The sequence below is a fragment of the Capra hircus genome, chromosome 5 (assembly GCF_001704415.2).
Source record: "Capra hircus breed San Clemente chromosome 5, ASM170441v1, whole genome shotgun sequence".
NCBI classification, from domain to species: Eukaryota; Metazoa; Chordata; class Mammalia; order Artiodactyla; family Bovidae; genus Capra; species Capra hircus.
In genome coordinates, this window is record NC_030812.1 from 105,765,962 (window position 1) to 105,778,107 (window position 12,146).

At 51.2% G+C, this 12,146-nt stretch overlaps 1 protein-coding gene across 5 annotated transcripts in view; it reads right to left on the reverse strand.

Moving 5' to 3' along the window:
* The window catches only part of TULP3 (tubby like protein 3), a 30,261-nt gene continuing 19,903 nt past the window's right edge, over positions 1,789 to 12,146 (reverse strand). For all 5 annotated transcript variants that reach the window (XM_018048632.1, XM_018048629.1, XM_018048631.1 and 2 more), the window contains 7 exons: positions 9,634 to 9,767; positions 9,077 to 9,274; positions 6,715 to 6,827; positions 6,374 to 6,488; positions 4,875 to 4,973; positions 4,241 to 4,412; positions 1,789 to 3,694 (listed from right to left, as the gene is read on the reverse strand). In XM_018048632.1, coding sequence (XP_017904121.1) covers positions 3,561 to 3,694; positions 4,241 to 4,412; positions 4,875 to 4,973; positions 6,374 to 6,488; positions 6,715 to 6,827; positions 9,077 to 9,274; positions 9,634 to 9,767 — 965 coding nt within the window. In that variant the 3' untranslated portion in view covers positions 1,789 to 3,560. The remainder of the gene's footprint in view (positions 3,695 to 4,240; positions 4,413 to 4,874; positions 4,974 to 6,373; positions 6,489 to 6,714; positions 6,828 to 9,076; positions 9,275 to 9,633; positions 9,768 to 12,146) is intronic.

The window sequence follows — 12,146 nt, forward strand, 5'->3', positions numbered from 1 at the left end:
GAGGTGCTGTTGCTCAGACTCTGCAGCCCCCTGGACTGTTAACCCACCAGGCTACTTTGTCCATGGTTGCCATTACTCCTGGGCATCTTCCCGACCAGGGATGGAGGGATGGAACCCATGTCTCTTGTCTGAACTGGCAGGCGGATTCTTTACCACTAGCACCACCTGGGAAGCCCAGTGGCTTAGGAGGGCTTGCCTGAAAACTTCACAGGCAGTGCCCCGCCCCCCAAACTGGGTTTGTGCAGAGGGGAAGAGCCATGAGACTTAGAGAGCACACACTAAGACAGCTAGCTGATAGGGCAGGGGGAAAGGGGCAGACTAGCTCACTTGCCCTTGGCCAAGAGATGTGTGAGGCCAGCCATGCAGAGGGGGACTGGAGGCTGAGGGGGGGCAGTTCTCAACATCCAAGGGTTTTCTCCGGGAACAGTTGTGTCCAGTGGTTGGGAAGCGGCTTCCTCAGTTGCAAGGTCACGCCCTTCCCCAGGTGTGCTCCCCTCAGTCCAGTCTCCCCTCCCCAGGTTTCTCCAGCTACAAACAGTGGAACAGCCAACAGCAGCTGTGCAGGAAGGAGAACCAGAGCACGTGGCTGAAAACACGCTGTGGGGTCTTGGGTGACTGTGGGTGTGGGCAGGGAGGACTGGGTTCACGCGAGGACAGGAAATCCTATGTTAATAACTCTAACTCCTCAATCTACAGGAGAGGCAAATCCCTGGCAGAAGAACCAGAACCCAGGGACTCTGCCCGATTTGACCGTTGCTTTATTTCTGTACCCATGTTGCTATCTAAAGGCAGGGAACTGATACTCGTTCATTTCTCTCTCTCACCCAACCTTCCACTCAAAAAGAGCCTTGTGTAGAAGGACGGAATGGGGTGGGAGGTGGGAGGTTCAAGTGAGAGTGAACATATATATACTTATGGCTGATTCATGCTGATGAATATGACGGAAACCAACACGATATTGTAAAGAAATTATCCTGCAATTTAAAATGAATTTTAAAGAGCCTTTTGCAGGCTTATTCAGATGTTTGAAAATCACCTGCTGGTATCTTTCATATCAATGACCACTGATATTATTCTTGGCTATTGAAAAGAGTATAAAAAAAGTGTATAACCTTTTGGCAAAAAAATCAAGTGAAAAAGAAAACCCAAGCTGTACACATCAGACTGACCCCAGCCCTCACCGTGATGTGACTCTTCCCGCTTCTTCCATGGGACTCATCCCGTGACCCTAAGAGCAGGAAGGCCTCGCCAGGACTTGTGAACATACTCCTTTTAACTTGTCTGTAGAAGGAAGCCTTAGATGTGACCACTGAGAACTGAGAGAGTCCCTTCATTCTGTTTTATTCTGCTGGGAAATCAGGAAGGTGACCCAGGAAGCTGACGGGTGCAGGCACCACCCTCTGGGCCCCCCCAGTCTCAGCTCCCTCGTCTTGCCCCCTGGGGCCCCCTCAGTCTCAGCCCCATTGTCTTGCCCTCTGGGGCACCCTCAGTCTCAGCTCCATCGTCTTGCCCTCTGGGCCCCCCGTCTCAGTCTTAGCCCCATCATCTGCCCCCTGGGGTCCCTGTCTTACGCTCAGCTCCATCGTCTGTCCAGGAAACGCCGTGTCGTGCATGTGATGAGTCCTCAGACTCCTGCTCTCCTGTGATGGAAACTCACAGTGAGACTCACTTGGCTTCAAAGAACTGACTAGTTCACGGCTGTAGCAATGAAACTGTCACAACAGATGTGATGGAAGGAGCCATGTGAGGGATGGGGGGTTTGAAAGAATGGCAACACTCACATTTTTATAGAAATTATTTTTATTTCTGAAGCATACAAAAAGTATAAATATGTAAAACTGATCACCTGCACACTTGAGCAGGAAGGACAGGAGGCCGGGGTGTATCTGCGCCAGAGCTGGGGCAAGAGGCAGGTCAGATCAGCCACCCACCAGGTCCCTCCCCAGACACTTCATATCCCCTGCTGGAGGCAAGCGAGCAGCCTCAGGAGAGGCCAGCGGGGGAAGGGCACCTGAGGACCGAGGCACTTGAGGGACGCAGCCTGAGATGACCGCCAGGTCAGGACAGAGCAGTGGACATGCGGGTGGGGTGAGCCATGGGTCGGCTCACCCCCAGTCTCTTTCCTTCCACTGCTGTTCGATGTGGAGCAGGGACAGGAAGCAGGGACAGAAAGGACGTCCACATAAGGAAACAGAAGGAGCAACAGAGGCTGCCGCCCAACACCAGGCTAGCAGACAGGCCTGGGGGTGACCGACGGCAACGTGGAGCTCATGGCGCTCCTGAGTCAGGATGTGGGTGCCCGAGCAGGCCGTAAACCGGCAGCAGAGCCATGCAATTTGTTGGGAGAGGCTAATAATCTGAACAAAATAGCAGAACGCTTACAGTCTGCGAGCAGAAGCGACAGGACGTGACCTGGCTGGGGGAGCCAGGCCTTGGGGCTAACGACACTTGCGTTGAGAAGAGAGGCCTGAGCGGCCTCGCCCTGGACGGTGACAATGGCAGGTTTACACACCCACACGGTTCTCTCCCTCCCATGGGGCGGCAGGTGTGTCTGCACTAACGGCTCCACGGTAACCCATTGAGGGAGGTGCTCGGGGCTGAGAAGGTGAAGGCCACGTCAAAGCTTCTCAGCCATGACCTGACCAGGTCAGGTCCCCTCTGAAGTCCACACTTCCAGCCTAAACCACGATTAAGACAATTTGTAAATTTCTCACATCACTAATCACAAATTGGACCACAGCCACCTTGACTGAGACAGGAGCCAGTTGGCCAGCCTTGAGGGAAGAGGGGATCACGATCAGGTGACTCCTGAGCCCCCAAGTGGAGCGGCTGGCTCTGGGGAATGGGCGCCGCACTCCCCCACCCCACCCCTGCCCCCTGACAAAAGACAGCAGGGAGCGAGCACTTCTCCCGGGGCCCCTCCCCCGTGGGTGAGGCAGGTGTTGGGTGGACTTGGAATGACCACTGATGGTAAATGATACTCTGCAAACCTCTGTGGGCAGGACACAGGAAAGGCTATGTCGCAGCAGACAAGGCCAGCAGACAAGGCCTCAGCTGCGACCTGCACTCCTGGAGGCAGTCGTCCCCCAAGTGCTCTCGTGACCACAGGCCCATTTTGGAAGACCGCCAGGCCCAGGGCAGTACAGAGACCCTGGAAACTGGGGACGGTCACATCTCCATGGATGAACCGGCCATTTTCAGAAAAAGTCTGCAGACCTGGAGACTGAAGGTCACTGAGGGAACTATCCCTCTCTGAGAAGGTCTGCAGGAAAGGGAAGTCAAGCTGATTCTGGCTGCGAATTTCCAAAAATGAGACTCTGACGGCTGGACGATAACGTCAGATCACTTCTGTGCTCTGCAAAACCTCTTACCCGAGTTGAGCCATGATCCCTGACCAGGGCTGTGTGACCAGGGAGTGGGGGTGTACAAACATATATGTGCACGCACACGTATGTGAATCCACACACATCTATACACACACTTCCAGGGACCACTCCACAGGGGCAGCCTCTTGCTCTGGGTGTCCTGGGGCGAGAGCGCCCTGCTCCGGCTGCTCGGCCTCACTCGCAGGCCAGCTTGCTGTCAAAGCTGGAGAGTCCGATGGCAAAGGCCTGGAGCGCGCAGAGCGGGTAGTTGTAGTCCAACGTGAACACGTCGTCGGCCACGCGTCCAAACTGCATGATTATGTAGTCAGCTGGAAGCAGAGGGCAGGCACATCAGTGGGGAGGTGCTTCTACCTGGAAGGGCCCACTTTAGATATGGAGACAAACCTTCCACACAGGCCAGCAATCCCAGCTCTCTAAAATGGGAATCCCTCAGAAGGATGGAAAGAGGCGTCACCAAGAGTGCCCGCTCCCTGCCACCACAGGCTCTACTATGATCCACTCTGCTCTGGGGAAGAAGGCTGCCCAGGGCAGGGCCAGAGGAGGGGACGGCGATGAGGAACCTGCCGGGCGCAGCACAAGCTCCATGGGCCCGACTGGACTCGCCCAGAATCTTCACTGAGGAAGGGAAGGTCTGTGCCCCTGCTTCGCACGCTGCCTCCCCCGGATGTCTCTGTCTCACTTCTGCCCTCCACACAGCGACTCAGAGGTCCCAACTGTACAATGCAGCTCTGTCTTTCCAAAGGAACCATTTCTTTCTTTCTTAAACCACTCTTTCCTGAGTGCAACTTCCTACCAAACAAGGCTAATGCTCATTTCCGAATCTCGCCAGAATACCCTTCTCCCTGGGGGCTTACGGTCGTTGTCGTGGACGATCTGGAAGTTCTTCACAGACGCCTGGGTGACCCGGCCGTGGAAGTTCAGGACATAGGACTGGGTGTCATCGTTCCAGACCGGGGACTTGTTGTGCAGCTCAATCAAGTTCTCCATGGCTTTGTTCTGCCACTTTGAAAGCAAGCTCTCGTGGTCCTGCAGGCAAGGGGTCTGTGTTGAGGGCCAGGGGAGACCACCCCTCCTCTACCCTGTATAGGGACAGGCAGAGGAGGGGCCTATTTTCTCCATTTCAAAAAATAGAACAGAAAGTCAAAGATTAAGCCAGGTATCCGGATTCTTAGAGAATCACCAGCAGTTCTCTTTGCAGAGTTAAGCGGCTGCCATCAACTGCATGCGCAAGTGCCGGTGCCCAGGGCTCTGGAGCGACAGCTCTCTGAAGCAGAGGGGCCGGTTGCACACTGGGCTCTGGTGGAAGCAGGAGTCTGTTCTACTGACTTTGTCTGCATCACGGTCTTATTTTTAGGGTCCTCTGATGATTAAATATGTATACCTACGGCTGATTCATGCTGATATATGGCAGAAACCAATGCAATATTATAAAGCGATTATCCTTCAATTAAAAATAAAGACATTAAAAACAAATACACTCTTACTTACATTTCGTGGCTGAAAAGGAATCCGTTCATGATTCATATTCATCCCAGGGATGATCACAGACATTTTCCTCGGGCCTTTAAATCCAAGAACATTTGTCTCCTAGAAGAGAGGGAAATAAGCAGGAACTAGAAACAGAAAATAAAAAGCGACAACATTCTTAACACAAGACTGCTGGGCACGCGCAACGTCCACAAGGTGGAGAGCACTAAAAACCATTCACTTACTTCACTGTAGTTAAACAAAGAGACAGGGAATCAAGACCAGGAAAATAATACTGTTTCCTCTTTTTAACCTACTTTGAACATTTGAATTCAAAGCAGATTCTATTACTCTTACTCTTCTTTAGCCTGATGTGAAATTTAAGACAATTTTGAGCAAACTGCCCAGTTTTATCATCATCAATAAATATCTATTTCCCAACTAAGGACATGGCACTATATGATATACAGGGAGAATTACAGTTTAACTAAGGCCTGTACTTGGAAGTAAAAAATTAAAATGCCTATCAAGCCAAGCAGATTATACATGTAAATAAGTACATTAAATATGTGGATGTGTATATATTTACATACATATATACATGCATATTAAAGTCATGCATAGTTAAAATATTTAATTGATTCTGAAGCTAAGAGAAAACATACCATAGGTTATAAAGGGTTAAGTCAAATGATTCTCAGTCACACAGACAAAATCTCATGGGAATCAAGTGATGAGATTAATTCCAACTGAAGAAAAGCTGAGACTCTAGGATCAAAGCAACAACTGAGTCGGGTTAATTCCTTCTCGCTTCTCTGACTCTGCATGCCCTCTACACGGCGGGTCCAGGTTTGTGCGGAAATAGCAGTGAGCGGGAGTTTACAAAGTGGTCAGAGAAGGATCAGAAGCATGACGAGGGTAGCTCACGGGCTGCGAGAGGAATCGAGGAGAGCCGAGGAGAGCCGAGGGGAGCGTCAAGCATGTCCTGTGCGGGGAGAGGCCCCTCTGCAGACCCTGGTGGGCAGGCAGGAGGGGGCGGGCAGGTTTGGGGTGGAGGGAGGGGGCGGCCAGAGAGGAAGGCTGCTGCAGCTCGAGGGGCAGGGAGCGTGCTGCCAGGGGTGAGCCAGAGGGTAAGGTGGAAGGTCCGGGCTGGACTCTAGATTCGCTGGGGAGCAGCCTGAAAGGCCGCGGAGCGGAAGGACGTCGCCTGCTGGAGCAGGGCCGCTTGGCAGCAGCAATATACAGCACACCAGCGTGGAGAAGATGGAAGGAGGGACCAGCTCCCAAGTCACTGTCACCTCTAGCCAGTATGTCAGCGGTAACGCAGTGAGCGTTCACACCACCACGGCACAGGGAAGGGACAAGAGCAGAGGAGACAGGGCCTGCCGGAACAGTAAATACACTGAACTTGGCGGATCACAAGTAAACCTGAGCACACAGGGAAACAAGCATGGCGGGGCGGGAGGGGTGGCAGACTGTGAGCCCGGGGCTGGTCAGAAGGCCGGCAAGATGGCACTCACGTAGCACACGGCGGCCAGCTCCTGACGCATGTAGGCCTTCTCCAACAGGCCCTGGGCCTTGGCCGGGCTCACACCGTGGTCATACACGGTGAACTTAGTCCCCATGAGGTTGGACCTAGAATAAAGAGGAAAGGTCACCACAGAGCTCTGTAACTTTCTCTCATTTTGAGTCACTCTCTCAAAGATTCATCCTTAAAACATAGAGAGGCCTTGGGCTTTCTATTAACTTATTTCTTTAGATGGCATCAAACCAGGTCACTGTAAAACCAGCGTGGACTTGCTTTGAGACTACAGGAATCAAGCTCTCACAAGAAGAGGACGTGACATGAGGCTGCCCCCACCTGAGCTTGCCAATATAGCTCTCCCCTTCTCGGGACAGGTCTGTGGGGTCCGTGGAGATGAGGTAGTTGGATGTCTTGCTCTTTTTCCGCTTCCTACCTGCAAGAAGAAATATCTAGAAAAGGAAAAAACATTTCAGTAAAAAATGCACTCAAGAGCTGCCAGGTGTGTATGTGTGTCCTACCTATTCAGTGAGCAAATAGCCAGCAGCTGCCTGTCCTATACCAAGCAGTCCCCCTCTGGGTCTTTTCTATTTTTAAACAGGTTTAATTTGCTTTAACTTTTCTTGTAGAAAAGCCACATGGTGGCTACAGCTGGAGTCCTCTTCACTGAGACTCCAGTGTGGGTCGTGCTCAGCGCGTTCTCAGACACTCTCCCTTCAGAGCCTGGGGTGAGGCGGCCCAAGTCTTGGCGACGACATCAGAGATGATTTCAGCACAGCGCCCGGGGCAGCGTGCAGCCCAGCCACAGCACAGCGCTGTTCACGCTGGCCAGCTGGCAGCTTCCAGGCATAGGAGCAGAGGCTATGCTAGGGTCCCAGGGCGGGGGTGAGAGGCGCCAGCCAGGAGCCGAGGGGCTGGTCAGCCTGCAGGATGCTGTGGGGCCTGTTGATCCCACTCCCAGCGGCCTCACCACACAAGGACTGGAGAATCTGGCGAGAACCACGACCTCACAGATGGCAGCAGTGACCTCCCTGAAGCCCCAAACACCCAGACCAGCCTCTATGCACTGGAACCCGAGTGGTGATGACACCTGGCCCCTGGTCTGCAGGCTGGCACGTGTTAAACTCACGCATCATGTTCAAAACCTAGTCCTGGAAGGGTACTCCCAGGCAGAAGTCAATCATCTCGGGTTCCCAGATAGACAGGCACGAGACAGGGCTTCCGCAGAGCCTGGATGAGGCACCGAGCTGAGCAAGGGGCCCCCACTCCCTGTCCCTGACCTTGCTGCCGTGTGCTCTATGGCCTTGGGCCCTAGGTGCCACGGTGGAAGCCCCTGTGGTCTCCTCTCCCAGGGCCCTGGGGCCTCCAGCCCTTTCGCAGCACCAGCACATCTGCTGTTTGGGGTTTTCTCAGAGAAGACCAATCTCTAGGTCTTACCACTTTTTCTAATCCTGATTATGCCTCTTAGAATTCACCACCAGAGTCTCCCAACTGCCTAATTTTTCTAAATTCACTAGCCTCATTCTCCACATCATTATTTGTAACTTCATCCCTAAAACCTCCACTGACATTTTATTTATTTGCTTGCACCAGGTCTTAGTTGCATCATGTGGGATCTAGTTCCCCGACCAGGGACCAAACCCAGGCCCCCAGCATTAGGAGAGTGGAATCTTAGCCACTGGACCTCCAGGGAAGTCCCACTCCACTGATATTTTAAACAGGCTTCGTGCAGTTTCACGAGAAGACGGCCTCTACCCTGGAGAGGCAGGACCTTGGACACTGGGCCCCCCGCTCCCCACCGCACTGCCCTCCTGCTGCACTGTGTTAGCGGCTGTTCTGAGCTCCTGTGGCTTCAGAGACGTGGGTACCATGGTGTGGACATCCTTCCCAAACCCTGCTGAACCTGGAGAGTGACAGGGAGGCGGGCGAGGACAGTACCCGGGGGTGGGGGGGCACTATGGAGTCAGACACATTGAGACTGATGTGGGTGCTCCCCGAGCCCCAGTTACCTTGCCCGCACAGGGGGACAAGGACTCCTGTCTTACAGCGCTGTCCTATGGGTTCCAGGTGATGACACACACAAAGCCGGGGCACACGCCTGGTGCGCAGCGCACACGCAGTGAACAGCAGGTGTCAACAGCACTGACACCTACTACCACCATCTTATTTCTAGAACCTTAAAATCATCCACTTAGACCTGGTATTAACACAAAATAGGCTGGTCACTGGCAAATACTAACTGCCTCAAATTTAGGGTAAATCAGAATTTCTAGGATGAAAAATAAGACATTTCACTGATATGTTTTTGTTTTTCCAATTCCTCCTATTCCCTAAAATGTACTCTCTTTTTCCCACATTGGCATGTTCTACCATGTAATAAGAATAAAAGTCTAAGAGCACGCTGGAAACCCCTGCACCCTAAAAGAGGGATGGAGGTAAAAACAACATTTAAATATTCTCCTCCATTTTATGACTCCTTGATAAAACTCTCTTTTTTCTGGGGCGGGGGTGGATTTTGACTATTAGACTAGGACCTCTTTGAAGACAGTGAGAACACTGCCCCGGACACTTGTAAGTACACCCTTGTTCCTGCTGACTAGGTCTGAGACTGGTGCCCCCCAACCCCTGTTGCTAAGACCACCACCGTCCCCGCCCCGACAGCACACTTCCCTCCATCTCAAGATAAGAGCCACTCGCCTACCTTGCGATCCTCATCCTTTTCCAAGTGCATGTAGTAGGTGGGGAAGAGCCCCCGGTCCATTCCTTTCTTGTCCCGGGTTATCCGGCACTTCACTGTGACACCTCGTGGGGCAGGACTGTATGCAAAGCCTTCCAAGTCCTCCATTTCTCCCAGCTGAATGTCAGAGTGCGGGGATGCAGTCCTGGAGGCCCCTGTGCCCTGAGAGAGCAGCCGCAGCTGGGTCACGAAACCTCATGTTCTCTTTGAGAAACACTTAAAGGACAAATTAACTTACTGATTTACCCATATGTCTTCCATCTTCTGACAAAATAAGGAAAAACTCTGAGAAGTTAAGTAAGTATGTGACCACTGGGAGTAATGAAGGAGAGAAGTACGAAAATGGGATACAGCTTTACAAAAGCTGGCTGCAGACACAGGAAATAGAGTCGTGGGCTCTAAATATAATTCCAGCTTAAATCCTGGAAGCAGCCCTCATCCAGTGATGGCACTGAAACAGGAAGACGTGTCCAGGAAGCAGCGAAATCAGCCCCAGAGGAAAAAGGTTCAGGACTACACACCGGGGCTGGCTTCTGGCTGGATGCAGAACCGGGCCTCTCTGCCTCTGAACACGGTGACTGAGACCTTAGTTGGTTCCCTTCTCCTTCTTCCCCATCAGTCTCCTCCTCATCAAAGTTCAAACTCCCTGAGATCCCTGGCAGAAAGGGAGAAACTGTTTTTAAAAAAGGCCAGAAAATCTTTGAGCCAAATATAACTTTAACTCCCCTGCTTAAAACATTCCAGCTGTTCTGACTTAACACACGGCTCTTTTATGCACATTCTGACAACTCTTTCTTCATATTCTCAGCTACTCCATCCCTCGTTTTCCCTGCCCACTTCTGCCACCCTAATTTGAGCCTCTTTAAAACATTCTATGAGAGAAAATATCTGCAAATCATACATCTGATAAGGATTAATATCCAGAATATTTAACTCAACAGCAATAAAACAAACCCAATTCAAAAATGGATCAAGGACTTGAATAGACATTTCTCCAAAGAAGATACATAAGTGGCCAATAAGCATGAGAAGATTCTCAACATCACTAGCCATTAGGGAAATGCAAATTAAAATCACAATGCGATACCACTTGACAAGCACTGGGATGACTACTATAAAAAAAAAAAACCAGGCTTCCCTGGTGGCTTAGTGGTAAAGAATTCGCCTGCCAATGCAGGAGACACGGGTTCTATCCCTGATCCAGGAAGATCCCCCATGCTGCAGGGCAGCTAAACCCCTGTGCCACAACTACTAAGCCCGTAGCCTACAGCCCGGGAGCTGCAACTACTGAAGCCCGCCACCTAGAGCCCGTGGCCAGCAACAAGAGAAGTCTCTGCACTGAGAAGCCCCAAAACCACAACTAGAGAGTAGCCCCAGCTTGCTGCAACTAGAGAAAAGCCTGGGCAGCAACAAAGACCCAAAGCAGCCAAAATAAATAAGTAAAATAATTAATTTTAAAAAACAACAACAAAAACCCAAAACCAGAAAATAAGTGCTGGTGAGGATGTGGAGAAACTGGAACCATCATGCACTGCTGGTGGTGATGCGAAATTATGCAGCCACGGCAGAAAGCAACATTGTGGTTCCTAAACTAGACATACAGAACTGCCCCAGAGTCCACCAATCCCACCTCTGGGTATGTTCCCAAAAGGAGGAAGAGAGACACAGACAGGCACGTGAACAACCGATGTGCAGAGCCGTGTTCTTCCCAATTTTCAGATGGTGGAAACAGCCCAAATATCCAGCAACTGATGAATTAACAAACCGTGGCACATACGCAAATGGAATGCTATTCAGCCTTAAGAAGGAATGAAATCCTGACGCCTGCTGCAACATGAAAGCATCTTGAAGACACGATGCTAAGTGAAAGCAAGTCAGACACAAAAGGCGGAAGCCCCTGTGATTTTCTTCGTGCGCTGTGAGGGGAAAGGAGGAGCTGGGGAGGCAGAGTTCACAGGGGACAGAGGCTCAGTCTGTGAAGGTAACAAAGGCCTGTAGATGACAGTGGGGAGGCCCAGGAGGAGCAGTTCTGCCCAAGACAAAGAAGCAGAGCTCCGCTTGAATCCCAACCCTCTTTCTCTTTGGTCTCTGGGGTGAGGCTGCCCCTCATACAATAGCTGGCACAGCCCCCAAATCGTAACTGGCAAGGAGACCGAGCAACAGGCAGTCCTACCCATCTCGGAGGAGGGACCACCATGAGCTCTTTTCACACAGTTCACAAATAAATGGTATCAAGTTTTTCTCAAGGACACCCAAGGATAAGACTAAGGCCAGGAAAACATACATCCATATGAAAATGTATGCACAACTATTTACAGCAGCGCTATTCCTAACAGCCAGAGTGGAACCAGCGCAACTGTCCATCAGCTGATGACAAGAAGAACAAAAGATGGCTTATCTGTACAATGGAGCGTCACTTGCTATAGACAGGAATGAAGCACCGACAGGCCAGAACGTGGGTGAACTCTGAAAACCTGACGCTGAGTGACAGCCAGGCACAGAGGGCCACACGGCCTGTGACTGCTGACATGACATCCCAGAATCAGCAGGTCCACAGAGAGAGGGAGACTGGTGGCTGCCTACGGATGGGGCGCTGAGAATGCAGGAAATGAAGGGGGACAGCTAACAGGCATGAAGTCCTGTGGGGTCAGACAACGTTACAAAACAGAGAGCGCTGATGGCTGCAGGCTTCTGAGTGAGACACTAAAGGGCCAATCAACTGTTGGCTTTAAGTGGGTGAACTGTGTGTTATGTGAATTATATCTCAATAAAACTACCATTTAAAACATTTGTTGGTTTGTGATGGACACTTCTTTCTTTTTTCTTCCCTAAAATGTTAACTTTTGGCGGTGGGTAGCAAAAAGGCACAGAACTCTTGGGACCTCACTCTCATACGGGTATCTTCATTTCTACTACGCTTTCTTCTTTTCTGTAGAAGTACCGTTGACTTACAACGTTAGTACTATGTTTTCAAATGCCATTTTATACTAAAAACTCAGTTTATGTGAACATGTACCTTAAGACAGAGATCAAG